The 25,883-nt window shown below is 25.1% G+C and overlaps 10 protein-coding genes across 10 annotated transcripts; 9 read left to right on the forward strand and 1 right to left on the reverse strand.

Moving 5' to 3' along the window:
• Positions 1-396: 396 nt before the first annotated feature.
• On the forward strand, positions 397-2,119 carry DICPUDRAFT_146888 (pyruvate dehydrogenase E1 alpha subunit; the record flags this gene model as incomplete). The annotated part of the gene is made up of 3 exons (XM_003283201.1): positions 397-441; positions 843-1,061; positions 1,250-2,119. 3 exons carry the CDS (start codon positions 397-399, stop codon positions 2,117-2,119), a joined length of 1,134 nt encoding a protein of 377 aa, XP_003283249.1.
• A 1,848-nt stretch (positions 2,120-3,967) lies between these two features.
• DICPUDRAFT_52129 (uncharacterized protein) lies at positions 3,968-7,478 on the forward strand. The gene is made up of 2 exons (XM_003283202.1): positions 3,968-5,596; positions 5,672-7,478. The coding sequence occupies exons 1-2, from the start codon at positions 4,238-4,240 to the stop codon at positions 7,424-7,426; spliced, it is 3,114 nt and encodes a 1,037-aa protein (XP_003283250.1). The 5' UTR covers positions 3,968-4,237; the 3' UTR covers positions 7,427-7,478.
• A 3,246-nt stretch (positions 7,479-10,724) lies between these two features.
• DICPUDRAFT_71380 (uncharacterized protein) lies at positions 10,725-11,325 on the forward strand (the record flags this gene model as incomplete). The annotated part of the gene is made up of 1 exon (XM_003283203.1): positions 10,725-11,325. A coding segment is annotated over exon 1 (586 nt), but the record flags the coding sequence as incomplete, so codon positions are not given.
• A 558-nt stretch (positions 11,326-11,883) lies between these two features.
• Positions 11,884-14,635, forward strand: DICPUDRAFT_74227 (uncharacterized protein; the record flags this gene model as incomplete). Its single annotated transcript, XM_003283204.1, has 2 exons — positions 11,884-11,953; positions 12,027-14,635. 2 exons carry the CDS (start codon positions 11,884-11,886, stop codon positions 14,633-14,635), a joined length of 2,679 nt encoding a protein of 892 aa, XP_003283252.1.
• Positions 14,636-15,203: 568 nt separating this feature from the next.
• DICPUDRAFT_146891 (uncharacterized protein) lies at positions 15,204-15,728 on the reverse strand (the record flags this gene model as incomplete). The annotated part of the gene is made up of 1 exon (XM_003283226.1): positions 15,204-15,728. The coding sequence occupies one exon, from the start codon at positions 15,726-15,728 to the stop codon at positions 15,204-15,206; it is 525 nt and encodes a 174-aa protein (XP_003283274.1).
• Positions 15,729-16,754: 1,026 nt separating this feature from the next.
• Positions 16,755-17,027, forward strand: DICPUDRAFT_146892 (uncharacterized protein; the record flags this gene model as incomplete). Its single annotated transcript, XM_003283205.1, has 2 exons — positions 16,755-16,824; positions 16,900-17,027. 2 exons carry the CDS (start codon positions 16,755-16,757, stop codon positions 17,025-17,027), a joined length of 198 nt encoding a protein of 65 aa, XP_003283253.1.
• A 63-nt stretch (positions 17,028-17,090) lies between these two features.
• On the forward strand, positions 17,091-19,801 carry DICPUDRAFT_146893 (uncharacterized protein; the record flags this gene model as incomplete). The annotated part of the gene is made up of 2 exons (XM_003283206.1): positions 17,091-19,448; positions 19,790-19,801. 2 exons carry the CDS (start codon positions 17,091-17,093, stop codon positions 19,799-19,801), a joined length of 2,370 nt encoding a protein of 789 aa, XP_003283254.1.
• A 356-nt stretch (positions 19,802-20,157) lies between these two features.
• DICPUDRAFT_74230 (uncharacterized protein) lies at positions 20,158-20,964 on the forward strand (the record flags this gene model as incomplete). Its single annotated transcript, XM_003283207.1, has 1 exon — positions 20,158-20,964. One exon carries the CDS (start codon positions 20,158-20,160, stop codon positions 20,962-20,964), a length of 807 nt encoding a protein of 268 aa, XP_003283255.1.
• A 719-nt stretch (positions 20,965-21,683) lies between these two features.
• On the forward strand, positions 21,684-23,357 carry DICPUDRAFT_74231 (uncharacterized protein; the record flags this gene model as incomplete). Its single annotated transcript, XM_003283208.1, has 2 exons — positions 21,684-22,089; positions 23,134-23,357. The coding sequence occupies 2 exons, from the start codon at positions 21,684-21,686 to the stop codon at positions 23,355-23,357; spliced, it is 630 nt and encodes a 209-aa protein (XP_003283256.1).
• A 1,577-nt stretch (positions 23,358-24,934) lies between these two features.
• DICPUDRAFT_71382 (uncharacterized protein) lies at positions 24,935-25,706 on the forward strand (the record flags this gene model as incomplete). Its single annotated transcript, XM_003283209.1, has 1 exon — positions 24,935-25,706. A coding segment is annotated over exon 1 (742 nt), but the record flags the coding sequence as incomplete, so codon positions are not given.
• Between the last annotated feature and the right edge of the window lie 177 nt (positions 25,707-25,883).

Consider the following 25,883-nt stretch of genomic DNA (forward strand, 5'->3'; position numbering starts at 1 on the left):
CGTTTGAATAATATTTATTTGAAGATCAGAGTACTAAAACAAGAAAATATTTATATAAATATTCAGAAATAAAATAATAAAAAAAAATAAAAATATATCTATTATAAATTAGTTTTAAAATATGTAAATTAAAAAATTTTATTTATTTATTCATTCATTCATTAACAAATACGTAAAAGAATAATACCAAATGTGTGGAAATTCATACACATAAAAAAATATATTTTTTTTTATTTCAAATTTTTTTAATTTTTTTTTTTTTTTTTTTTAATTTTTTTTTTAAAAATTGTATTGTAAAAAAAAATTAAAAAAATTAAAAAAAAATAAAACTTTTTTTTTTTTTTTTTATTTTCACTAAAAATTTATTTCATTGTTTGTTATAAAACATAAAAAAAAATGTTATCAAACTTTTTAAAAGTTAATAGTAGAACTATTGGACCAGTAATTATCACACCTATCTATATATATTTGTAGAAATAGAAAATAGTTGTCAGATCACACACAAAATAATTTTACACGATGATCACAAAAAAAAATAAAAATAAAAAAAAAAAATTCGATTAATTGTGTTTTGTTTAAAAAATATTACTCTTTGTTTTTTTTTTTTTCTTCATTTAAATAACAATACATAAAAAAGGAGGACTATTGTCAATAATAAATGCAAACTCAAAATATGGTTTAAACTTATCGATAACAATATAAAAACTGGCAGTCTACTATTAATAATAAATATAATAACAAATAATATAAAGAATAGATTAATATTGTTTAAACAGCCTACAATAATAAAATAGTTTAAAGAAATAGAGAAGATATTAATATTTTATTTTATTTAATTTTAGATTAGAACTTTTGCCACTAAAAATGGTGAAGTTAAAATCACCTTCAAAAAAGCTGATTCCTACTTATGCGACGGTCCAGCCAATACTACTACCACCAATAAAGAAGAACTCATGAACTATTTCACCGAAATGACCCGTATGAGAAAACTTGAAACTGTTGCTGATGGTTTATACAAAAAGAAATTAATTAGAGGTTTCTGTCATTTATACAATGGTCAAGTAAGTTTAACAATATAAAAATATAGCATAATATTTTAGAAAATCAACAACACCAACAAATTGTCAAAACAGAAAATATTTTACAGATAGTCAATCAGTCAATCGATCGATCAAAAAAAAATATACTCAAATTCAATTAAATTTCCAATATTAAATTTATTATTATTATTATTATTATTATCTTATAGGAAGCTGTTTGTGCTGGTTTAGAATATTCAGTTACCAAAGAAGATCACATTATTACTGCTTACAGAGATCACACTTATATGTTATCCAGAGGTGCCACCCCAGAAGAAATTTTTGCTGAATTATTAATGAAAGAAACTGGTTGTTCAAAAGGTAAAGGTGGTTCAATGCACATGTTTACTCGTAACTTTTATGGTGGTAATGGTATTGTTGGTGCTCAATGCCCAGTCGGTACTGGTATCGCTTTTGCTCAAAAATACAACAAAACTGGTAACGTCTGTTTAACCCTTTATGGTGATGGTGCTGCCAATCAAGGTCAATTATTTGAAGCCTTCAACATGGCTGAATTATGGAAATTACCAGTCATTTTCGTTTGTGAAAACAATCACTACGGTATGGGTACCTCACAAAAAAGAGCTGCTGCTGGTCACGATTTCTACACTCGTGCTCACTATATCCCAGGTTTAAAGGTTGATGGTATGGATATCTTCGCTGTTCGTGAAGCTGGTAAATACGCTGCTGATTGGGCTCGTGCTGGTAAAGGTCCAATGGTTTTAGAAATGGATACTTATCGTTACGTTGGTCACAGTATGTCTGATCCAGGTATCACTTATCGTACCAGAGAGGAAATTAACTCTGTTAGACAAAATAGAGATCCAATCGAAAACCTTCGTAATATCATTTTAGCTAATAAATTCGCCACTGAAGATGAATTAACCACCATCGAAGATACTGTTAAACAAGAAATGGACGTTGCTGCCGATAAAGCTATTGCCGCTCCATTCCCACAAGCTAAAGAACTCTACACCAACGTTTATATCCAAGAAGTCCCAATTAGAGGTGTTGAATTATCAAACAGTTTCAAACCATAAATAATTAATCCATACCATAATAATTCCTTTTTAAATCATTAAAAAAAAAAAAACAAAAAAAAAAAAAAAAAACAAAAAAAAGTCTAATCATTTAATTTTCATTGTATTCCATTTAAATTAATTTGTTTAGGTTTTAATCTTTTTTTTTTTCTTTACAAAAAAATATATTATATATACAAAAAATAATAAAAAAAAATAATTTTAAAAAAAAAAAAAAAAAAAAAAAAAAGAATAGTTGTATTTATTTCTTTGTTATTTGGAATTATTGGGTTTTTCTAACAGCTAAATCTATTCAGTTTTGATCAAATATTACATTATTGGTTCTACCACAAATTAAGATTTGTAGTATTTTTTTTTTTTTTGTGATTTTTTTTTTTTTTTTTGTGATTTATCTTTTTATTAGTTTTGTGTGGTTTTACACTGTGATTTATTATTATTTACATTCAAAATGACACATAATTAATGAGGCCTATTTATGTCATTCTTGGATATTTGGGTGAGTTTCTTTTAAAAAAAACCCATTATATTTTTTTTTTAAAAAATTTATTTTTAATTATTGGTATACCGTGGTAAAAAAAAAACAAAATTAATCAATTTTGTTCAATAACATTAAGAAAAATATCTTTGAATATAAAAAAAAAAATTTTAAAATTTTATAATAATAAAAACCAATATTTTTATTTTCTTTTTTTTTTTTTAAAATTTTTTTATTTTTTGTATAATATAAAAAATAAATATATCTCTGTAATATTAGTTTTGTTAATCATTTTCGTTCGAATACTTGTATTTATATGTATGTACTTTAATTAAAATATTGTATTTTTATTTTATATTTTATTTTTAAACCCCTCTCTCTTCACACAAACAGATAAATAAAAATAAAAAATAGACAAAAAATGCAATGAAAATAGGAAATAAAAAAAAAAAACAAACAGAAAGAATATATAATAATTAAAAAAAATAATATCAATTTTTTTCAAATATATATAAATAATTAAATTTCCTCACACAGAAATCATTAATTTACAAAAAAAAAAAAAAAAAGTGATATTGCACCCCACTTCAACAAAAATAAAAGTAATCAAAAAAAAAAATAAATAAATAATTTTAAAATCAACTCAAAAATTTAAAACAAAACATTAATTTTTTTATTTATTCATTATTTGTTTTAAATCAATGATATGTTCAAATTTTTAGTGGTGTTTGTATGTGTAATTTAATTTGACCAAAATAATTTTATCTGATTATTTTAACAATAATCATAATTATTTTGAATAATGATAAATCTATTCCTCACTTCATTTTTAAAGAATAGCACAAAAAAATGGAAACATATAAACCACACTCTCACACACATTCACACACAAAATAAAAAATAAAAAACATACTATTTCATATAAAATCCGCTTATTTTTATTTTTTTTACACAAACTCAACACTCACCACTTAAATTCATGCACACACACGTATTCACAAACACACAATTATCAATATATTCATAACATTTTAGTATTTCATTTGTTTTTTTTGTATGTTTCTATTTTAAATAAAAAAAATTAAGTTGGTTAAATCACCATTTATATACACCCCTCTATTAAAAATTGTTCTTTGTGTTTTTTATTATTCAAAAATTTAATAAATAAAAAAATAAATATAAAACAACAACTTTTTTTGTGGTATCTATAAGGAGGCTTGTTGTGTGTATGTGTAGTGTGGTTGTGTTGATTTAATAGTTTTTTTTATTTACATATTTAATTTATAATTTAATTTTTTTTTTTTTTTAATTAATAACACAAAAAAAGCTTAATTTGATTTTAATTTTTTTTTTTTTGTAAATATTGTATTTCAATATTATTATTATTTTTTTTTTTTTTTTTATTCAAAATTTATTAAATCTTAAACATATTTATTAACTTTTATTTTTTATTTTTTTTTTTATAGAATTTACTTTTATTTTTTATCAGTATTTAATTTTTTGTATATATATTTCATTTATTTCATTTATTTAATTTAAAAAAAACAATTTAATAAAAAAAAAAGAAAAAAAAAAAAAAGAGAATAAAAAATTAAATTTAAATTTTTTTTTTTTTATATTTTTATTTAAATTTATTTTTTTAAATGGAATCATCAAACCAACCAAGGGATTTAAAATCTCTTTTGTCATTCTTTGAAGAGGTTAAAGATAAACAATCACATCATGATTTTTCAATTCATAATGGTAAAAAGAATACGGTACCCCAGGTGCCACCAAGAGCTCATTCACTTTCTAATGTAAGAACTGATGGTAATAATAGTATTAATAGTAATAATCCAGCAAATTTAACAACATCTTTTCAAGGTAACCAATTATATCAACAACAACAACAACATAATAATAATAACACAAAATCAATTCATGAACACTCACCAATATCATCAGCATCAACTACACCATCGGATTTACTATCACCAAATCAAATGGGTGTCGGTAGACCTCCATCTTCATCCATTGACTTTTTAAGAGCCAGTGGTAATAGCGAGTCGATGAATAAACCATTAAGACCATTATCAGCATCAACTTCTCCAACACAGATTAGTCAAAGTGCAGTACAATTCCAAAATGAAGAGTTAATAAGGGATATTAGAAATGAAAGGGCATCCCACCAACAAACTAAATATTTATTAAAATCACTCCAAGCAGAAAATCAAAAACTATCATCTGAAATATCCATTTGGAGAGCAAAATACTATAAATTATTAACAAAGAATCAAAAGGTCAAAGTTATTTTAGATCATTTCCAAACTGTAATGAATGAAAGTGATTCTATACCAGTGGATCAACCAAATGGCACCTTATCAAACTCTAATTCATTAAGAAAAATGAATGTAAATAATATTAGCAGCCCAAATGGTAATCAATTAAACACATCTGGGGAATCAGTTTCAAATTCACAATCACCATCGCACTCTATTCATCATCAACGTAACCACTCCAATTCAAGTGTTGGTAGTACTCATGGATATATCATTGATAAGTACTCTACAATCTCGTATCCAAGTGACACTACAAGAACTAGAAAACCTACAGTTAGTACATCAACATTTTTCTCCCACCCAAGTGTTTTTCCAGCATCCACTATTAGAGGTTCATCCTCAACATTTTCTTTAAATAATGAAAATACTGAAGTTGAAGATTTATCTGAAGAGGAGTATTACAGTATGCTAGAAAAGAGAAGAGAGGTTTCCCATCAAATTTTGAATACAGAAAGAGATTATGCACACTTTTTAAATATTATCGTCGAAGATTTCCTCACTCCACTTAAAGTTGAATGTTACCAATCAAATAATCCATTCATTACAGGTGTACAAGTTAAACAATTGTTTGGTGATATTGAAGTTATTTTGGGTTCAAGTAAATTATTAATCGAAGATTTAGAAAAGGTATTGCTAGATGGCTCTACCAATTCTATTGGTTTGGGTGACGTATTTTTAAAGATTGTATGTATATAATAATTTATTAGAATGTAAAAATTATATTTTATCACATATTAATATATTTTTTTTTTAATTTAGTGTGATTATTTTAAATTATATTCCCCATATGTCAAAAATTATTACTCATCAATTTCAATTTTTAATAAATTAAAAGAAGAAAGTCATAAATTCCAAACATTTATTCAAGAAAGAGAATATATATTAAATGAATACAATTTCACAGATTTAGGTTCGCTTTTAATTTTACCACTTACTAGAATTGGTCAATATACATCAATGATAAATTTATTATTCAATTTAACACCACAAACCCATCCAGATTTCGAATCATTCAAGAATGCAGTTAGAAAGATGAAATCAATTGTAGATTATGTTAAAGAAAAAATTAAAGATTTCGAAAGTCAAAATAAAGTTAGAACTATCCAAAATCAAATGGTTGGTAAATTTGATAATTTAAATCTTCCACATAGACGTTATATCAGAGAGGGATTACTTACAGAAATTTCAAAGAATTCAAATCTTACTCAATACCATTGCTTCCTTTTTAATGATATCTTTGTACTTTCTACCCCAATAAAGAAATCGAACCAATATCAATTCAAAAAGAAAATCTCATTTTTAGATGCTGAAGTATCAATGATATCAGATCCTGAGGATAGACCAGTATTCCAAATTTCTATACCAACTGCAGAAAGCGAGGGTTCTCCAAACATGCTCTCATTGAATGGTTTATCATCTGCATTGGTTAGTTCAATTGGTGGTGGTAATGGTAATAGTTCAATCTCTATTAGCAGTGGTGTCGATAAAACAAAGAGTGGTAAAGAAGATGATTCAAAGAATGAAGAAAAAGAGGTTTATACATTCATTGCCGATAGTAATAGAGATAGAGAAGAGTGGATTGCAGCTATTCAACATCATATAACCGCAACTAAAAAGAATTTTGATAATAGAAAACCAGAGGATATCGAGAAGGGTGGTATTGATTTCAATACATCCGAAATTAAATTATGCGAACAAATTGGCAGTGGTGGTAGTGGTTGTACAGTTCATAGATGCACAGTCGATGGTTTCACTTGTGCTGTCAAGGTTTTAAAACTCAAAAATACCTCAGAGTATTTGGTAGAGCAATTCGTTTCAGAAATTAAAATCATGGTAAAATTAAGCAATCAAAATATTGCAAAATATTTGGGTCATCGTTTAACACAGGGCCAGTTATGGTTGTTTATGGAATTTTATCCACATTCACTTAAGGATATCATTTCCAAGAGACAAGCTCCTTTCCCAGCAACCGAGGTTATTTGGATGGCACTAGAAATCGCCAAGGGTTTAGAATTTCTTCATACACAAAAACCACCTATTATTCACAGAGATTTAAAGCCAGGTAATATTATGTGTTCACTTGATGAAAATGGTAAGGTTTGTAACATCAGGGTTTGCGATTTCGATACATCAAAAGAAATGGGCAGTGGTGTAATGTTAAAAACATGTATTGGTACTCCATGTTATATGGCTGCTGAAGTTTTAAATGTCTCTGAAGAAAATGGAAATGGTTATAGTTTGAAAGCCGATATTTGGTCATTCGCTATGCTTTGCTTTGAAATTATTGCATTATTGCCACCTTATCATCAATTCCAACATCTTCAATCAATTGAAATGATTATAAATGGTACTTGCCCACCTTTACCAAGTCATTTAATTTCACCTCAACTCCAACCACTCATTGAGCTTTTAGTAACATGTATTGATTTGGTTCCATCCAAACGTCCAACTGCAACCCAATTAGTTTCAAAATTAACAAAAATGTTAAAAGTTTCTGGTAAATTACAAGAATAATAAATAAATAACAAGTTTAAAAAATAAAATTTTATTTCAACAAATGTATTTTAATCTTTTTTGTTATTTTATTTATTTACAACTTTAGTGCAATTAAATTTGTTTTTTGTTTTAATCATTAACCACAGATAATAGTCTTAATTATTATTTAATTAGCAAAATTTAACCCAGATTTTATTTAAATTTAAACGATATCTCTGATCGAAAAAAGTTTTATATCCAATATCCTCATTGGTGTAGTCGGTAACACTCTAGTCTTTCACACTGGTACCTCGGGTTCGATTCCCGAATGGGGAGCTTTTTAAATGAATATATCTTCCTGGTGTTTTGAACAATATCCGACAAGTTCGAAAATTCTAACCTTTTAGTCAAAATGTAATGAACAAGGATCATTACTCAATTGGGGGAGCAATGATAGCCAATTGGTCGAACGAATTTCCTCGAAACCCAGTCTCAGCAAGTTTTCCGAATCACACACGAATTGACGTTACCGTGCCCAACTTGTATGCAGAGTGGTAAAACTCATTTAAGTATTAAACACATACCAAACAAAAACAAACACAATAAACAAACTGATTACTTAATGCATCATTAAAAATCATCTACACTTTTTAAAAAAAAAATAATCAAAAATGGGGGTGCATATAACTAATAACTCCTTATACTTCCAAAAATTTTAATAAGATACTGTCTCTAATAATATAAATTATATCATTTTTTAATTATCTTCACTTTTTAAAAAAAAAAAAAAAATTATATCATTTAGAAGGATTTTTTTTAAGTTTGTTATTGCTTATTAATTTTTTACGAAATTTAAAAATTATTAAACCTATTTCAATATTATAACACGATATTATAGGTTCTTTAAAACTGAAAAGTGAAGATATATTTTATTCAAATATTAGAATTTATTTTTATATAGATATCACAATTATGTTCAAATTTTATTGCAAAAATTATATATAAAAAAAAAAATTTCACCCTAAATACACCCACCCACACTTTTTTTTCACACTAAAAACACTTTTTTTTATATATAAATTTATAATTATCAATATTTTAATAGTATATAAAAATTGTTATTTTTTTTATTGGGTTTCATTATTTGGGAACTGATTTAAAATAAAACAAATTTGTTTTTATTTATTTTTTTTTATTTGTTTTTTTTAATATCGACACAATATTAAACAATTTTATTATTGTATAGTTATTAAAAAAATATGTTTAAAGAAAAAATAAAAATAATAATTTTGGTGGTTTTTATTCATTTATCAATTTGCTTTGGTTTTCGTAAGTTTTTTATTTTATATTGTTTTTTTAAATATTAAAATTATTTAATTTAAAATTTTTAGATATTCATTCTACATATAGAAAGATAGTTGTTGATTTTGCTGCATTGTATACCTGTGTTCCACTTAATGTAACAATTTATAAAGATCCACTTCTTAAGATTCCATATTTAACTTTTAATTATACTTGGTCTAAATTCACCGATCCAGAGCATCTTAATTATACTTTTGAAAGAGTTACTTTAGAAGCAACTATGGATAGTAAAAAATACTATGGGTCCGTTGCAAGTGCTTGTGTAATTGATGGTAGAACAAATAAAACCATTTGTGGGTATAGAAGTTACGAAATAGATAAATGTTTGTTTTCTCCAAACAACGTAACCATTTTAAATAGTCCTCCAACAAAAGGTGGTGTTGTAAATGTAACTGGAGAGTTCATGAGATTCGGGGGAGCTGGAGATATGAAAAAGGCATTTTTAAGATCACATGATTTTTATCAAAATATAACTTTTGCCGGTGAATATGACGACCCAAACTATAATCCAAACTTTCTTTCAATTATTTTTCCACCTGGTTATGGTAAATTTCAAGTTTGTATAGATTAATATCAAGAATATTGCTTTGACTTGTCATTTCAAAGACCATTGATCTCATCAGTATATTATAATACCACAAATCAGCATTTTACAATTAAAGGTGATAATTTTAATAATTCCACATTAGGACGTAGAAAGGCAACCATAGTATTTGTATATATTAATGGTTCACTTTTAAATCAAAGTGATATCACATCAATCAGTTATGAAGAAATGGTTTTAAACTATTCATCAATATACACTCAAAAACTAAATATTTCAATTAATATTGATTCGCTTTATACAAATAATACAATACAAATACCACCACACCCAGCCTCATATTCCACTAATGCTACAAAGTATAATGAAGGTATTGTTGAAATTACTGGTACACAACTTTTATCACCATTAGACCAAAACGATCTTAAAATTAGAATTTTCGGCAAATTATGTAACATCATTCCACCTAACAACTTAACCTATATTAAATGTACATTACCAAAAGGAGTTGATAATAATCAAAATACAATTCAAGTGTGTGTAAACAATATATGCAGTATAAATAACCTAATTTATGAATATTCAAAGCCCATTATTTCAAGTGTCACACAAAATGGTTCTATATTTACAATACATGGTAAATACCATGGTAGTTATAATGATAATTCTACACAAGTTATTGTAACATATGATAGTAATACAAAGCAAATAATATTACCATTATCCATACAAACTGATGAAACTGAATCGGTATTCAAGATTCCATTCTTTTGTGGAAGTGCAATTGTTCAATTAGTTGTAAATGTTGAAATTATATCGCCACCATCTGCAAATTCTAAAACGCAGTTAATAGTTTTACTTTCATATTATGAATGTAAATATTATAAAAGTAATACTTTTAATCCAATATTCAATATTCAAAACTCAAAATCAATTGGAACGAAAGTAAACAACACATATTCTTTTAATGTTATACCTGGTACTGGTACAAAACAAGCAACTATAACATTTGCAAACAAAAATGTTACAATAGAGTACTCATATGCAAAACCAAAAGTTTTAAAGCATAATGTCGAATATAATGATCCAATAAATACCGTTATACTTTATGGTGTTAATTTTGGTACAAATTCATCATTGTGCAATATTACATATAATGGTTTTGAAAAAGAATGTCAAGTAATAGACCATTATCAAATTAAATTTAAAGTAGAATCAATTGAAATATCTTCAAACATATCGATTACAATTGATGGTATTATATCAGATAGTTATATAATGGAGCTTATCAAATGTAAACTTATTAATGATCAATTGTATCCTACATCATTTGGTTGTTTAGAATCAGAACCAGTGATTAATTACTATTGTGATGGTTTAAAAACATACTCTTCTAAAACTGATCCAAACAAGTTATTAAGTGCAACTTTTGACGATGAAACTACTATGATTGATTTCCAAGGCAATAACATATCAGTTCATATTAAAGAAGGTGTATCATCATCCACATTAAAGCTCTTTTTAAATGGTATCTTTTCAAAATTAAATAATATTAATAGAAAAGAAGGTATTATTTACAACTCTAAAATACAATATGATGAACAACAAAGTTTAATTAATCTTGATATAACTGGATTTAACTTTGGAGAACCATACGATATTGGTTTGCCTACAGTTTTTAATACAACTTTTGCAAATAAAAACTGTTCAATGTTATACCATGGCACAAAGTATAACAAAAACTGTACAATCGATATAATTACATGTCAATTAACTCTACCACATAATTTTAACAAAGATCTTATATTAGAAGATAAAGAAAGTAGTAATACAACTCTTACGATTCCATTTACACTTAAATTAGGTAATAATACAATCTATTCGTCATTTAATAATATTGAACATATACCAGCCAAAGATAATAAGAAAAAAACAAAAACTATTGCATTAGCAACTACATTATCAATTGGATTAACTTTACTTTTTGCTGGCAGTGTATATGGTGTTTGGAGACATCATCAAAACAAAATTGAAAATACAAAAAAAGAAAAAAATTAAAAAATAATAAAAAAAAATAGAAATAAGAAATAATGTTTAAAAAAAAAAAAAAAAAAATAAATTTATTTATTAATTAATTTTTTATAAAAGTTATTTATGTATAATTAAATGATATTATAGGTTCTTTTTAAATAGAAAGTGAAGATATATTTTTAATTGAATATAGGAATAAATATTTTTATTAAAAATAGGAGTATATATTTATAAATAGATATATCAGTTAAGTTCAAATTTTATTGCAAAAATTATATTTATAAAAATTAGCCCTAAATACACCCACCCACACTTTTTTTCACACTAAAAACACTTTTTTTTATATGTAAAATTATAATTATACATATAAAAACACTATTTTTATATGTAAAGTTTTAATTATAAATATTTTTATTAGTATTCAAATGTTGTTATTTTTATATTGAGCTTCATTAATTGATTATTGATTTAAAAAATTAAAAAAGTAATTATTTTTTTTTTTTTTTTAAATAAAGATTCAATATTAAAGAATTTACTATTGGATAGTTTTTAAAAAAATATGTTTAAAGAAAAAAAAATAATAATAGTTTTGGTGTTTTTGGTTCATTTATCAACTTGCTTTGGTGTTCGTAAGTTTTAGATTATTTAAATTAATTATTGTTTTTTTAATATTAAAATTATATTTTAATTTAAATATTTTAGATATTAAATCGACATATAAAAAAGTAGTTGTCGACTTTAATGGATTATATGATCTTGTTCCACTTAATGTAACCATTTATAAAGATCCTTATTTTAAAATTCCATATTTAACTCTTAATTATACTTTGTCTAAATTCACCGATCCCGAGTATTTTAATTATACTTTTGAAAGAGTCAGTTTAGAAACAACTATGGATAGTAAAATATTCTATGGGTCCGTAGCAAGTGCTTGTGTAATTGATTTAAAAACAAATAAAACCATATGTGGGTATAGTGATTACGAAATAGAAAAATGTTTGTTTCTTCCATACAATGTAACGTTTTTAAGTAGACCTCCAACAAAAGGTGGCGTTGTAAATGTAACTGGAGAGTTCATGAGATTCGGAACTAATGATATGAAAGTGGCATTTATAAAATCAGGAGAATTATATCAAAATCTTACTGTTGCCGGTGAATATGATGACCCAAACTATAATCCAAACTTTCTATCAATTACTTTTCCACGTGGTTTTGGTAAATTTAAAATTTGTTTAGATTACATTCAAGATTATTGTTATGATTTGTCATTTCAAAGTCCATCGATCTCATCAGTATATTATAATACCACAAATCATCATCTAACAATTAAAGGTAATAGTTTTTATAATTCCACACGTGGAGAAAAAAAGACTACCATATTATTTGTATATATTAATGGTTCACCTTTAAAAGAAAGTGATATATCACCAATTGGTTATGAAGAATTGGTTTTAAAATATTCATCAATTTACACTCAAGATTTAAATATTTCAATTTATATTGATTCGCTTTATACAAATAATACAATACAAATACCACCATACCCAGCCTCATATTCCACTAATGCTACAAAGTATAATGAAGGTATTGTTGAAATTACTGGTACTCAACTTTTATCACCAAAAGACCAAAACGATCTTAAAATTACAATTTTTGGCAAGTTATGTAACATCATTCCACCTAGCAACTTAACCTATATTAAATGTACATTACCAAAAGGATTTGATAATAATCAAAATACAATTCAAGTGTGTGTAAACAATATATGCAGTATAAATAACCTAATTTATGAATATTCAAAGCCCATTATTTCAAGTGTCACACAAAATGGTTCTATCTTTACAATTCAAGGTAAATACCATGGTAGTTATAATGATAATTCTACACAAGTTATTGTAACATATGATAGTAATATAAAACAAATAATATTACCATTATCCATACAAACTGATGAAACTGAATCAGTATTCAAGATTCCATTCTTTTGTGGAAGTGCAATTGTTCAATTAGTTGTAAGTGGTTTAAAATCAAATGAATATACTATTAACGCAAATTCAAATGTTGAAATTATATCGCCACCATCTACAGATTCTAAAATGCCATTAATAGTTTTACTTTCATATTATGATTGTAAATATTATAAAAATAATACTTTTAATCCAATATTCAATATTCAAAACTCAAAATCAATTGGAACGAAAGTAAACAACACATATTCTTTTAATGTTATACCTGGTACTGGTACAAAACAAGCAACTATAACATTTGCAAACAAAAATGTTACAATAGAGTACTCATATGCAAAACCAAAAGTTTTAAAACATATTGTCGAATATAATGATCCAATAAATACTGTTATACTTTATGGTGTTAATTTTGGTACAAATTCATCATTGTGCAATATTACATATAATGGTATAGAAAAAGAGTGTCAAGTAATAGACCATTACCAAATTAAATTTAAAGTAGAATCAATTGAAATATCTTCAAACATATCGATTACAATTGATGGTATTATATCAGATAGTTATATAATGGAGCTTATCAAATGTAAACTTATTAATGAACAATTGTATCCTACATCATTTGGTTGTTTAGAATCAGAACCAGTTGTTAATTACTATTGTGATGGTTTAAAAACATATTCATCTAAAACTGATCCAAACAAGTTATTAAGTGCAACTTTTAACGATGAAGCTACTATGATTGATTTCCAAGGCAATAACATATCAGTTCATATTAAAGAAGGTTCATCATCCATATTAAAGATCTTTTTAAATGGTAACTTTTCAAAATCAAATATAATTAATAGAAAAGAAGGTATTATTTACAACTCTAAAATACAATATGATGAACAACAAAGTTTAATTAATCTTGATATAACTGGATTTAACTTTGGAGAACCATACGATATTGGTTTGCCTACAGTTTATAATACAACTTTTGCAACTAAAAACTGTTCAATGTTATACCACGGTACAAAGAATAACAAAAACTGTACAATCGATATAATAACATGTCAATTAACTCTACCACATAACTTTAACAAAGATCTTATATTAGAAGATAAAGAAAGTAGTAATACAACTCTTACGATTCCATTTACACTTAAATTAGGTAATAATACAATCTATTCGTCATTTAATAATATTGAACATTTAGCAGCCAAAGATAATAAGAAAAAAACAAAAACTATTGCATTAGCAACTACATTATCAATTGGGTTAACTTTACTTTTTGCTGGAAGTGTATATGGTGTTTGGAGACACCATCAAAACAAAATTGAAAACACAAAAAAAGAAAAAAATTAAAAATAATAAAAAATAGAAAAAAGAAATTATAAAAAAAAAAAAAATAGTAAAATAAAATTTTTTTTGAATAAAAAATAATATAATTTATTTATTTATTATATTTATATGTTAGAGATTTCTGTATTCTAACCCGATTTTATTTTGTTGTTTAATATCTTATTTTTACCACCTACTTAAATAACACAATATCATTTTACAAACACCTGAAGGAAAGCCATCTGCAATACCTTTCCACTTTTTGGACAATAATAAACCAATAAGGTTAAAGCTGATTATAACCGTTTCAGGAATTGTTATTGATAATTTGTTAGATTCCTTGGGAACAGGGGGTTCCTCTTTTACTAAATAGAAATAAAAAACTAATAAGTTGTTCAATAAATATACTTTTTTATATTATAATATTATAATTACAGTTATGTGTAAAGTTGTTTTTTAATACTGCAGTTTGACCATCAACTGTAACATAAATATCAAAAGTTTTATTTTGATATTCAGTTTTTTGATTTTTATCCACAGAATTTAGTAAACAGGTAATCACTTCAAAACCCTTTAGTACGCTAGGCCATCTTCATTGTTCCTTACCAATGAAAATTTTTAGACCAATTCTATTGAAATTACCACCAAAAATTGTTATTAAACGATTATCACTTTTACCGGGAGATCCATAAACAGTTGGTGGGTAAAATGAAAATGTAATATTGTCTGGATTTATTGCATTTCTACCTTTAATGCTCATGAAAATTTCATGATTGTGTCCTGATGTGATTCTTCTTTCACCAATACCAACTAGTTTAATTTCTTGACCTGAAATACCGGTAACATTACATTTTAATATTGTATTATCTTCATATATGGTTATGTTGTTACATGGAATACCGGATGGAGCTCCTCTTGGAGATCTAAATGAAATAGCAGCTCTTGGGCTAAGATATTTTCCATATATTGTAACTTCACCTCCACTTATAAGGATTGAGTTTATTTTTAAAATTACGGGTTTAACAGCAAATTCATATTGTTTCTGTATATTTTGATGATCTGGTATTCCAACAGTTATATCCAAATAGTGAAGTCCATGAAGTAATTTGGGTGTCATAAATTGCAAACACGAATCGTTAACATTTGAAATTTTAATTTGTGTTTCTCCAGATACTATGGATATTTTGTTTAGATCTCTTCCAAAATTATAACCAAATAGTGTTACCAATCCACTTACATTATATTCAATACCAGAAACTAACGGGGCACCCTATAAAGAAATATGTTGTTGAAAATTTCCCTCCAGGGTGCGGCGAAATCAAAATAGTATATGAATACACCCCTTTTTTTGGTAGTTATAAAAAACCAAAATTAAAGGATCAAATAATAAAATTAAACTTGTTGGTTCAAATATTTATAAACCAAAATTAAAAATTACTGGCCCTTTTGATTCCAAGAACACTATTTCAACTAAAGAATTTAACAACTATACAAAATTGCAACAAGAAATCTCCTATTTTGAAATTCCTCAAATATTATATTGTGGCATGTGGGATATCGTTTTGGAAATATGTGATTCTGATATAAAAGAAGTAAATTTTCAAATTACAAATGAACCAAAAATTGAAGGAATCACATCAGTTTCATCTAAAGATGGTGGAAATGTAAAAAAAAAAATGTATATATAAAAAAATAAATATATTATTAATAATAACAAATGGGAAAGTTTACAAACACCCATTCCAAATATATGATGATATTGGTATCACAGTTAAGTTCAAATTTTATTCAATAATTATATATTAAAAAAAAAAATTCACCCACACTTTTTTTTCACACTAAAAAAACTTTTTTTCACACTTTTTTTTTATATATAAAATATAATTATCAATTAAAAAAAAAAAATTTATATACTAATTATGTTTTTATTAATAATATATCTTAATTAGTATATAAAATTTTTTTTAATTGAGCTTCATTATTTGGGAATAGATTTAAAATAAAACAAATAAGTTATTATTTTTTTTTTTTTTTTTTAATTGTTTTTTTATATTTGTTTTTTTTATTTGTTTTTTTTTTTACATGTTTTTTTAATAAAGACAAAATATTAAAAAATTTTACTATTGGATAGTTTTTTAAATAAATGTTTAAAGATAAAAATAAAATAGTAATTTTGGTGTTTTTGGTTCATTTGTCAATTTGCTTTGGTTATCGTAAGTTTTAGATTTTTATAATTTATATTTTATTTTTTTAAATATTAAAATTATAATTTTAATTAAATTTTTTAGATGTTCAATCTTCATATGGTAAAATAGTTGTTGACTTTACTGGATTATATGACCGTGTTCCACTTAATATAACCATTTATAAAGATCCACATCTTAAAATTCCATATTTAAATCTTAATTTTACCTGATCTAAATTCACCGATCCCAAATATCATAATTATGTTTTTGATAGAATTACCTATGTGGCAACTATGGATAGTAAAAAATACTATGGATCCGCAGCAAGTGCATGTGTGCTTGATGGTACAACAAATAAAACCGAATGTGGCTATCAGGTATACTCCATAAATAGATGTTTGTTTCTTCCATACAATGTAACGTTTTTAAATAAACCTTCAACAAAGGGTGGGTTTATGAATGTAACTGGAGAGTTCATGAGATTCGGAACTGGTGATTTGAAAGTGGCTCGTTTTAAATCAAAAGATTTTTATCAAAATGTAACTGTTGCCGGTGAATATGATGATCCAAACTATAATCCAAACTTTCTATCAATTACTATTCCACGTGGTTATGGTAAATTTATATTTTGTTTAGATTGCGATGAACGAGTATGTTATGACTTGTCATTTCAAAGTCCATCGATCTCATCAGTATATTATAATACCACAAATCAGCATTTAACAATTAAAGGTGATAATTTTTATAATACCATATATGGGGCTAGAGAGAGAACCATAGTATTTGTATATATTAATGGTTCACTTTTAAATGAAAGTGATATCACATCAATCGATTATGAAGAAATGGTTTTAAAATATTCATCTATATACACTCAAGAACTAAATATTTCAATTATTATTGATACGCTTTATACAAATAATACAATACAAATACCACCATACCCAACCTCATATTCCACAAATGCTACAAAGTATAATGAAGGTATTGTTGAAATTACTGGTACACAACTTTTATCACAAAAAGACCAGAACGATCTTAAAATTACAATTTACGGTAAATTATGTAACATCATTCCACCTAGCAACTTGACAAATATTAAATGTAGATTACCAAAAGGAGTTGATAATAATCAAAATACAATTCAAGTGTGTGTAAACAATATATGCAGTATAAATAACCTAATTTATGAATATGCAAAACCTGTTATTTCAAGTGTCAAACAAAATAGTTCCATCTTTACAATACAAGGTAAATACCATGGTAGTTATAATGATAATTCTACACAAGTTATTGTAACATATGATGGTAATATAAAGCAAGTAATATTACCATTATCCATACAAACTGATGAAACTGAATCGGTATTCAAGATTCCATTCTTTTGTGGAAGTGCAATTGTTCAATTAGTTGTAAATGGTTTAAAATCAAATGAATATACTATTAATGCAAATTCAAATGTTGAAATTATATCTCCACCATCTACAGATTCTAAAACGCCATTAATAGTTTTACTTTCATATTATGATTGTAAATATTATAAAAGTAATACTTTTAATCCATTATTAAAAATTCAAAATTCAAAATCAATTGGAACGAAAGCAAACAACACATATTATTTTAATGCTATACCTGGTACTGGTACAAAACAAGCAACTATAACATTTGCAAACAAAAATGTTACAATAGAGTACTCATATGCAAAACCAAAAGTTTTAAAACATAATGTCGAATATAATGATCCAATAAATACTGTTATACTTTATGGTGCTAATTTTGGTACAAATTCATCATTGTGCAATATTACATATAATGGTATAGAAAAAGAGTGTCAAGTAATAGACCATTATCAAATTAAATTTAAAGTAGAATCAATTGAAATATCTTCAAACATATCGATTACAATTGATGGTATTATATCAGATAGTTATATAATGGAGCTTGTCAAATGTAAACTTATTAATGAACAATTGTATCCTACATCATTTGGTTGTTTAGAATCAGAACCAGTTGTTAATTACTATTGTGATGGTTTAAAAACATATTCATCTAAAACTGATCCAAACAAGTTATTAAGTGCAACTTTTAAAGATGAAGTTACTATGATTGATTTCCAAGGCAATAACATATCAGTTCATATTAAAGAAGGTGTATCATCATCCACATTAAAACTCTTTTTAAATGGTATCTTTTCAAAATCAAATCAAATTAATAGAAAAGAAAGTATTGTTTACAATTCTAAAATACAATATGATGAACAACAAAATTTAATCAATCTTGATATAACTGGATTTAACTTTGGAGAACCATACGACATTGGTTTGCCTACAGTTTATAATACAAATTTTGCAAATAAAAACTGTTCAATGTTATACCATGGCACAAAGTATAACAAAAACTGTACAATCGATATAATAACATGTCAATTAACTCTACCACATAACTTTAACAAAGATCTTATATTAGAAGATAAAGAAAGTAGTAATACAACTCTTACGATTCCATTTACACTTAAATTAGGTAATAATACAATCTATTCATCATTTAATAATATCGAACATTTAGCAGCCAAAGATAATAAGAAAAAAACAAAAACCATTGCATTAGCAACTACATTATCAATTGGATTAACTTTACTTTTTGCTGGTAGTGTATATTGTGTTTGGAGACACCATCAAAACAAAATTGAAAATACAAAAAAAGAAAAAAATTAAAAATAATAAAAAAAATAGAAATAGAAATGATTGTACAAAAAAAAAAAATAGTAAAAAAATAAATAAGTTTATTACTGAATATTAATATTTTTAATGTCATATATAATTTATTGATCTTTCAATTTTTTGATTTTCAGTTTCTACTTCATCTGTTGAAATAGAAAGAACCTTTTCTGGTACAAAGTTGTTAGTAATAGACAACTGATCAAATTTTATTATATTTTTAATACAATTTTTAAATCAATTTTTTTACTATTTTAATTTTTTTTTAAAAATAGGAAAAAATTTAAAAAAAAAAATTAAGTTTTTTAATTTTTTTATTAACAAAAATTTACAGATCCAGATTTTTAAAAGATATTTTTTAATATCTTCATTATAAAATTAAGTCTAAATTTTAAGTTTGTAAATTTTGAGTTATATTAATTTTTTTTTTAAAAATTTATTTTTTAAATTAATCATTTATTATAAAAAAAATTTTATAGAAAAATAATTTAAAATGGATCAATTATTACTAAATGCTTTTTCGGCATGTCTACAAGGATATACCTTTGAAAAAAAAAATGATAGTAAAAGTCAACACAGTTTTAATTTTGGTATTTTTTATACACAAAATTTATCAAGAGGATACTTGGGGAGCAATTTAGAAATGGAACAAGATAATAAGAGTATTAGAGATTCCGATACTAGATTTTTACCTAATATTTCAATTTTTGTCAAGACACTTAAAGGTAAAACATTAGAAATTGGACAAATAACAACAAATACTAAAATTAGTGAAATTAAATTTATAATTTTATTAAAAGAAAATATTCCAATAGAACAACAACGTTTAGTATTTGCTGGTAAACAATTGGATAATGGAACATTAGGGGACTATAATATCCAAAATGAGTCTACCCTTCATTTGGTACTTCGTAATCGTGGTGGTGGGATTTACATTTTTTATATTGATGATAAATTTCTTTCCCCTAAATTCAATCATGATTTTACAAATATAGTTGATATTGATACTTTTATCAGAGGTGGAGAGATTTATAAGCGTCCATGTGGCTGGATGAGATTTGCTTTAAATGTGGAAGGAATATTTTCAAGTGAAGGAAGTGAATGGTTAAGTTTTGATAACTCACCAGGTGAATGGGCAGTTTCTTATCATGGTACAGGTAAATCGGAATCTGGTTCTATTGCAGAAGATGGTTATAACTTATCAAAAGGAAAAAACTTTGCTTTTGGAATAGGTATTTACTCTACACCATTGATCGAATGTGCGGCGAGATATGCAAAGTCCTTTATTAACGATGGTCACAAATATATTGTTGTATTTCAAAACCGTGTAAATCCAAAAACATTAGTAAAAATTTCAAAAGAAAAAACATGTGATGAGGAGTATTGGATTTCACCAACAGAAAAAGATATCAGACCATATGGTATTTGTATTAAAAAATCATTAGTATAAATATATATTTATTAAAGAATTTATTTTTCTTTATTATTTATTGTAACTATTTAAAACTCTGTTCATTTATTTTCTTTAAAAATATAAAAATAAAAAATATTAAAAACTCTTTTTTACAGTTATTTAAAATATAAAATTTATTCTTTTTTTATTAAACAAACCAATACCTCTTAACCAATTGATCTTTTTTTATTCATATTTTCAAACAAAATGATAATAATTTTTTTTTTAAAAAAATTTTATGTCAATAAAATAGTAATAATTTTACTGTTCCAAATCTCATGAATTCTCCAGTTACCTTTACAACCCCACCCTTTGTTGAGGACTATTTAAAAACTTTACATTATGTGGGTATAACAAATATCTATTCATTGTGGATGATCTATAGCCACATATGGTTTTATTTGTTGGACCATCTATTACACAAGCAGTTGCTGCAGACCCATAGTATTTTTTACTATCCATCTTAATTATACTTTCCACCTGTTATGGTGAATTTGAATTTTGTTTAGATTCCGATCAACAACTATGCTATGATTTATCATTTCAAAGTCCATCGATCTCATCAGTATATTATAATACCACAAATCAGCATTTAACAATTAAAGGTGATAATTTTTATAATACCACAGAAGGACTTATTACACCTACTGTAATATTTTAATATTAATGGTTCGCCTTTAAAAGAAAGTGATATATCACCTAATGGTTATGAAGAAATGGTTTTAAACTATTCATTAATATACACTCAAGAACTAAATATTTCAATTTATATTGATTCGCTTTATACAAATAATACAATACAAATACCACCATACCCAGCCTCATATTTCACAAATGCTACAAAGTATAATGAAGGTATTGTTGAAATTACTGGTACACAACTTTTATCACCATCAGTTCAGAACGATCTTAAAATTACAATTTTCGGCAAACTATGTAACATCATTCCACCTAACAACTTAACCTATATCAAATGTACATTACCAAAAGGAGTTGATAATAATCAAAATACAATTCAAGTATGTGTAAACAATATATACAGTATAAATAACCTTATTTATGAATATTCAAAACCCGTTATTTCCAGTGTCACACAAAATGGTTCCATCTTTACAATACAAGGTAAATACCATGGTAGTTATAATGATAATTCTACACAAGTTATTGTGACATATGATAGTAATATAAAAAAAATAATATTACCATTATCCATACTAACTGATGAAACTGAATCGGTATTCAAAAGGAAAATATAAATATATAAAAATAAGTTCATTTGTGATTTACCACTATAAAAAAATATGTAAAAAAAAAATAAGGAATAAAAAATAAATTTTAAAAGATAAAAAATGCATTAATTTATTAAAAAAAAATAAATAAAATAAATAAAAAAATAAATAAATATATTAATAAAAACAAATGATGGAATACACCCGTTCCAAATTTATGATGACATTGGTATCGTTGTTAAGTTCAAAAATTTATTTACAAAAATTATATATAAAAAAAATTTTCACCCCAAATACTCCCACCGCCACTTTTTTCACACTTAAATTGGGTAATAATACAATCTATTCATCTTTTAATAATATCGAACATTTAGCAGCCAAAGATAATAAAAATAAAACAAAAACTATTGCATTAGCAATTACATTATCAATTGGATTAACTTTTCTTTTTGCTGGCAGTATATATGGTGTTTGGAGACAGCATCAAAACAAAATTTTTTTTTACTCTAAATTGTTTTTTTTTACCCTAAATTTTTTTTTTTCACCCTAAATTGTTTTTTTTTCACCCTAAATTTTTTTAATATGTAAAATAATAACAACCAATATTTTTATTAGTAACTGATTTAAAAAAAAATAAAAAAAAAAGTAAAAAAAAACATATAAAAAAATAATAAAATTATTATTATTATTATTTTTTTATATGTTTTTTTTTCTTGTTTTTTTTTTTATTTGTTTTTTAAAAGATTCAATATAATATAACACTATTTTATTATTGGATAGTTTTTAAAAAAACATGTTTAAAGAAAAAAAAAAGATAGTAGTTTTAGTGTTTTTGATTCATTTGTCAATTTGTTTTGGTTTTCGTAAGTTTTAGATTCTTTTAAATAAATTAAATTTTTTTAATATTAAAATTATAATTTAATTTTAAAAATTTTAGATATTCAATCTTCATATGGAAAAATAGTTGTCGATTTTGTAGCATTTAATGAACATGTTCCACTTAATTTAACCATTTATAAAGATCCATATCTTAAAATTCCATATTTAAATCTTATTTTTACCTGGTCTAATTTCTCCGATCCCGAGTTTTATAATTATACTTTTGACAGAATTACCTATATAGCTACTATGGATAGTAAAGATATTATGGGTCCGCAGTAACTGCTTGTGTACTTGATGGTAAAACAAATAAAACCACATGTGGCTATCGGTCATCCACAATGAATAGATGTTTGTTTCTTCCATACAATGTAACATTTTTAAATAAACCTTCAACAAAGGGTGGTGTAGTAAATGTAACTGGAGAGTACATGAGATCCGGAAACGGTGATTTGAAAGTGGCACTTTTTAAATCAGGAGAATTTTATGAAAATGTAACTGTTGCCGGTGAATATGATGACCCAAACTATAATCCAAACTTTCTTTCAGTTACTTTTCCACCTGGTTATGGTAAATTTCAAATTTGTTTAGATTCCGATGAATATCAATGCGTGGATGGGTCATTTCAAAGTCCATCGATCTCATCAGTATATTATAATTCCACAAATCAGCATTTAACAATTAAAGGTGATAATTTTTATAATACCACAAAAGGACGTGCAAGGCCTACCATAGTATTTGTATATATTAATGGTTCACTTTTAAAAGAAAGTGATATCACATCAATTGATTACGAAGAAATGGTTTTAAACTATTCAACAATTTACACTCAAGAGCTAAATATTTCAATTAATATTTATACGCTTTATACAAATAATACAATACAAATACCATCATACCCAGCCTCATATTCCACAAATGCTACAAAGTATAATGAAGGTATTGTTGAAATTACTGGTACACAACTTTTATCACCATTAGACCAAAACGATCTTAAAATTACAATTTTTGGCAAATTATGTAACTTTATTTCACCTAGCAATTTAACCTATATTAAATGTACATTACCAAAAGGAGTTGATAATAATCAAAATACAATTCAAGTGTGTGTAAACAATATATGCAGTATAAATAACCTAATTTATGAATATTCAAAACCCGTTATTTCAAGTGTCACACAAAATGGTTCTATCTTTACAATACAAGGTAAATACCATGGTAGTTATAATGATAATTCTACACAAGTTATTGTAACATATGATAGTAATATAAAGCAAATAATGTTGCCATTATCCATACAAACTGATGAAACTGAATCAGTATTCAAGATTCCATTCTTTTGTGGAAGTGCAATTGTTCAATTAGTTGTAAATGGTTTAAAATCAAATGAATATACTATTAATGCAAATTCAAATGTTGAAATTATATCGCCACCATCTACAGATTCTAAAACGCCATTAATTGTTTTACTTTCATATTATGATTGTAAATATTATAAAAGCAATTCTTTCAATCCATTATTCAAAATTCAAAACTCAAAATCAATTGGAACTAAAGTAAACAACACATACTCTTTTAATGTTATACCTGGTACTGGTACAAAACAAGCAACTATAACATTTGCAAACAAAGATGTTACAATAGAGTACTCATATGCAAAACCCAACGTTTTAAAACATAGTGTCGAATATAATGATCCAATAAATACTGTTATACTTTATGGTGTTAATTTTGGTACAAATTCATCATTGTGCAATATTACATATAATGGTATAGAAAAAGAGTGTCAAGTAATAGACCATTACCAAATTAAATTTAAAGTAGAATCAATTGAAATATCTTCAAACATATCGATTACAATTGATGGTATTATATCAGATAGTTATATAATGGAGCTTATCAAATGTAAACTTATTAATGAACAATTGTATCCTACATCATTTGGTTGTTTAGAATCAGAACCAGTTGTTAATTACTATTGTGATGGTTTAAAAACATATTCATCTAAAACTGATCCAAACAAGTTATTAAGTGCAACTTTTAACGATGAAGCTACTATGATTGATTTCAAAGGCAATAGCATATCAGTTCATATTAAAGAAGGTGTATCATCATCCACATTAAAACTCTTTTTAAATGGTATCTTTTCAAAATTAAATCAAATTAATAGAAAAGAAGGTATTGTTTACAACTCTAAAATACAATATGATGAACAACAAAGTTTAATTAATCTTGATATAACTGGATTTAACTTTGGAGAACCATACGATGTTGGTTTGCCTACATTTTATAATACAACTTTTGCAACTAAAAACTGTTCAATGTTATACCACGGTACAAAGTATAACAAAAACTGTACAATCGATATAATTACATGTCAATTAACTCTACCACATAACTTTAACAAAGATCTTATATTAGAAGATAAAGAAAGTAGTAATACAACTCTTAAGATTCCATTTACACTTAAATTAGGTAATAATACAATCTATTCGTCATTTAATAATATTGAACATATACCAGCCAAAGATAATAAGAAAAAAACAAAAACTATTGCATTAGCAACTACATTATCAATTGGATTAACTTTACTTTTTGCTTGTAGTGTATATGGTGTTTGGAGACATCATCAAAACAAAATTGAAAACACAAAAAAAGAAAAAAATTAAAAAATAATAAAAAAAATGAAATAAGAAATAATGTTCAAAAAAAAAAAATAGTAAAATAAAATGTTTTTAGAATAAAAAATTTATTTATTTATTTTGTTTATATATAGAGATTTCTGTATTATTACATGATATTATAGTT

The sequence above is a fragment of the Dictyostelium purpureum genome (assembly GCF_000190715.1).
Source record: "Dictyostelium purpureum unplaced genomic scaffold DICPUscaffold_5, whole genome shotgun sequence".
Classification (NCBI taxonomy): domain Eukaryota; phylum Evosea; class Eumycetozoa; order Dictyosteliales; family Dictyosteliaceae; genus Dictyostelium; species Dictyostelium purpureum.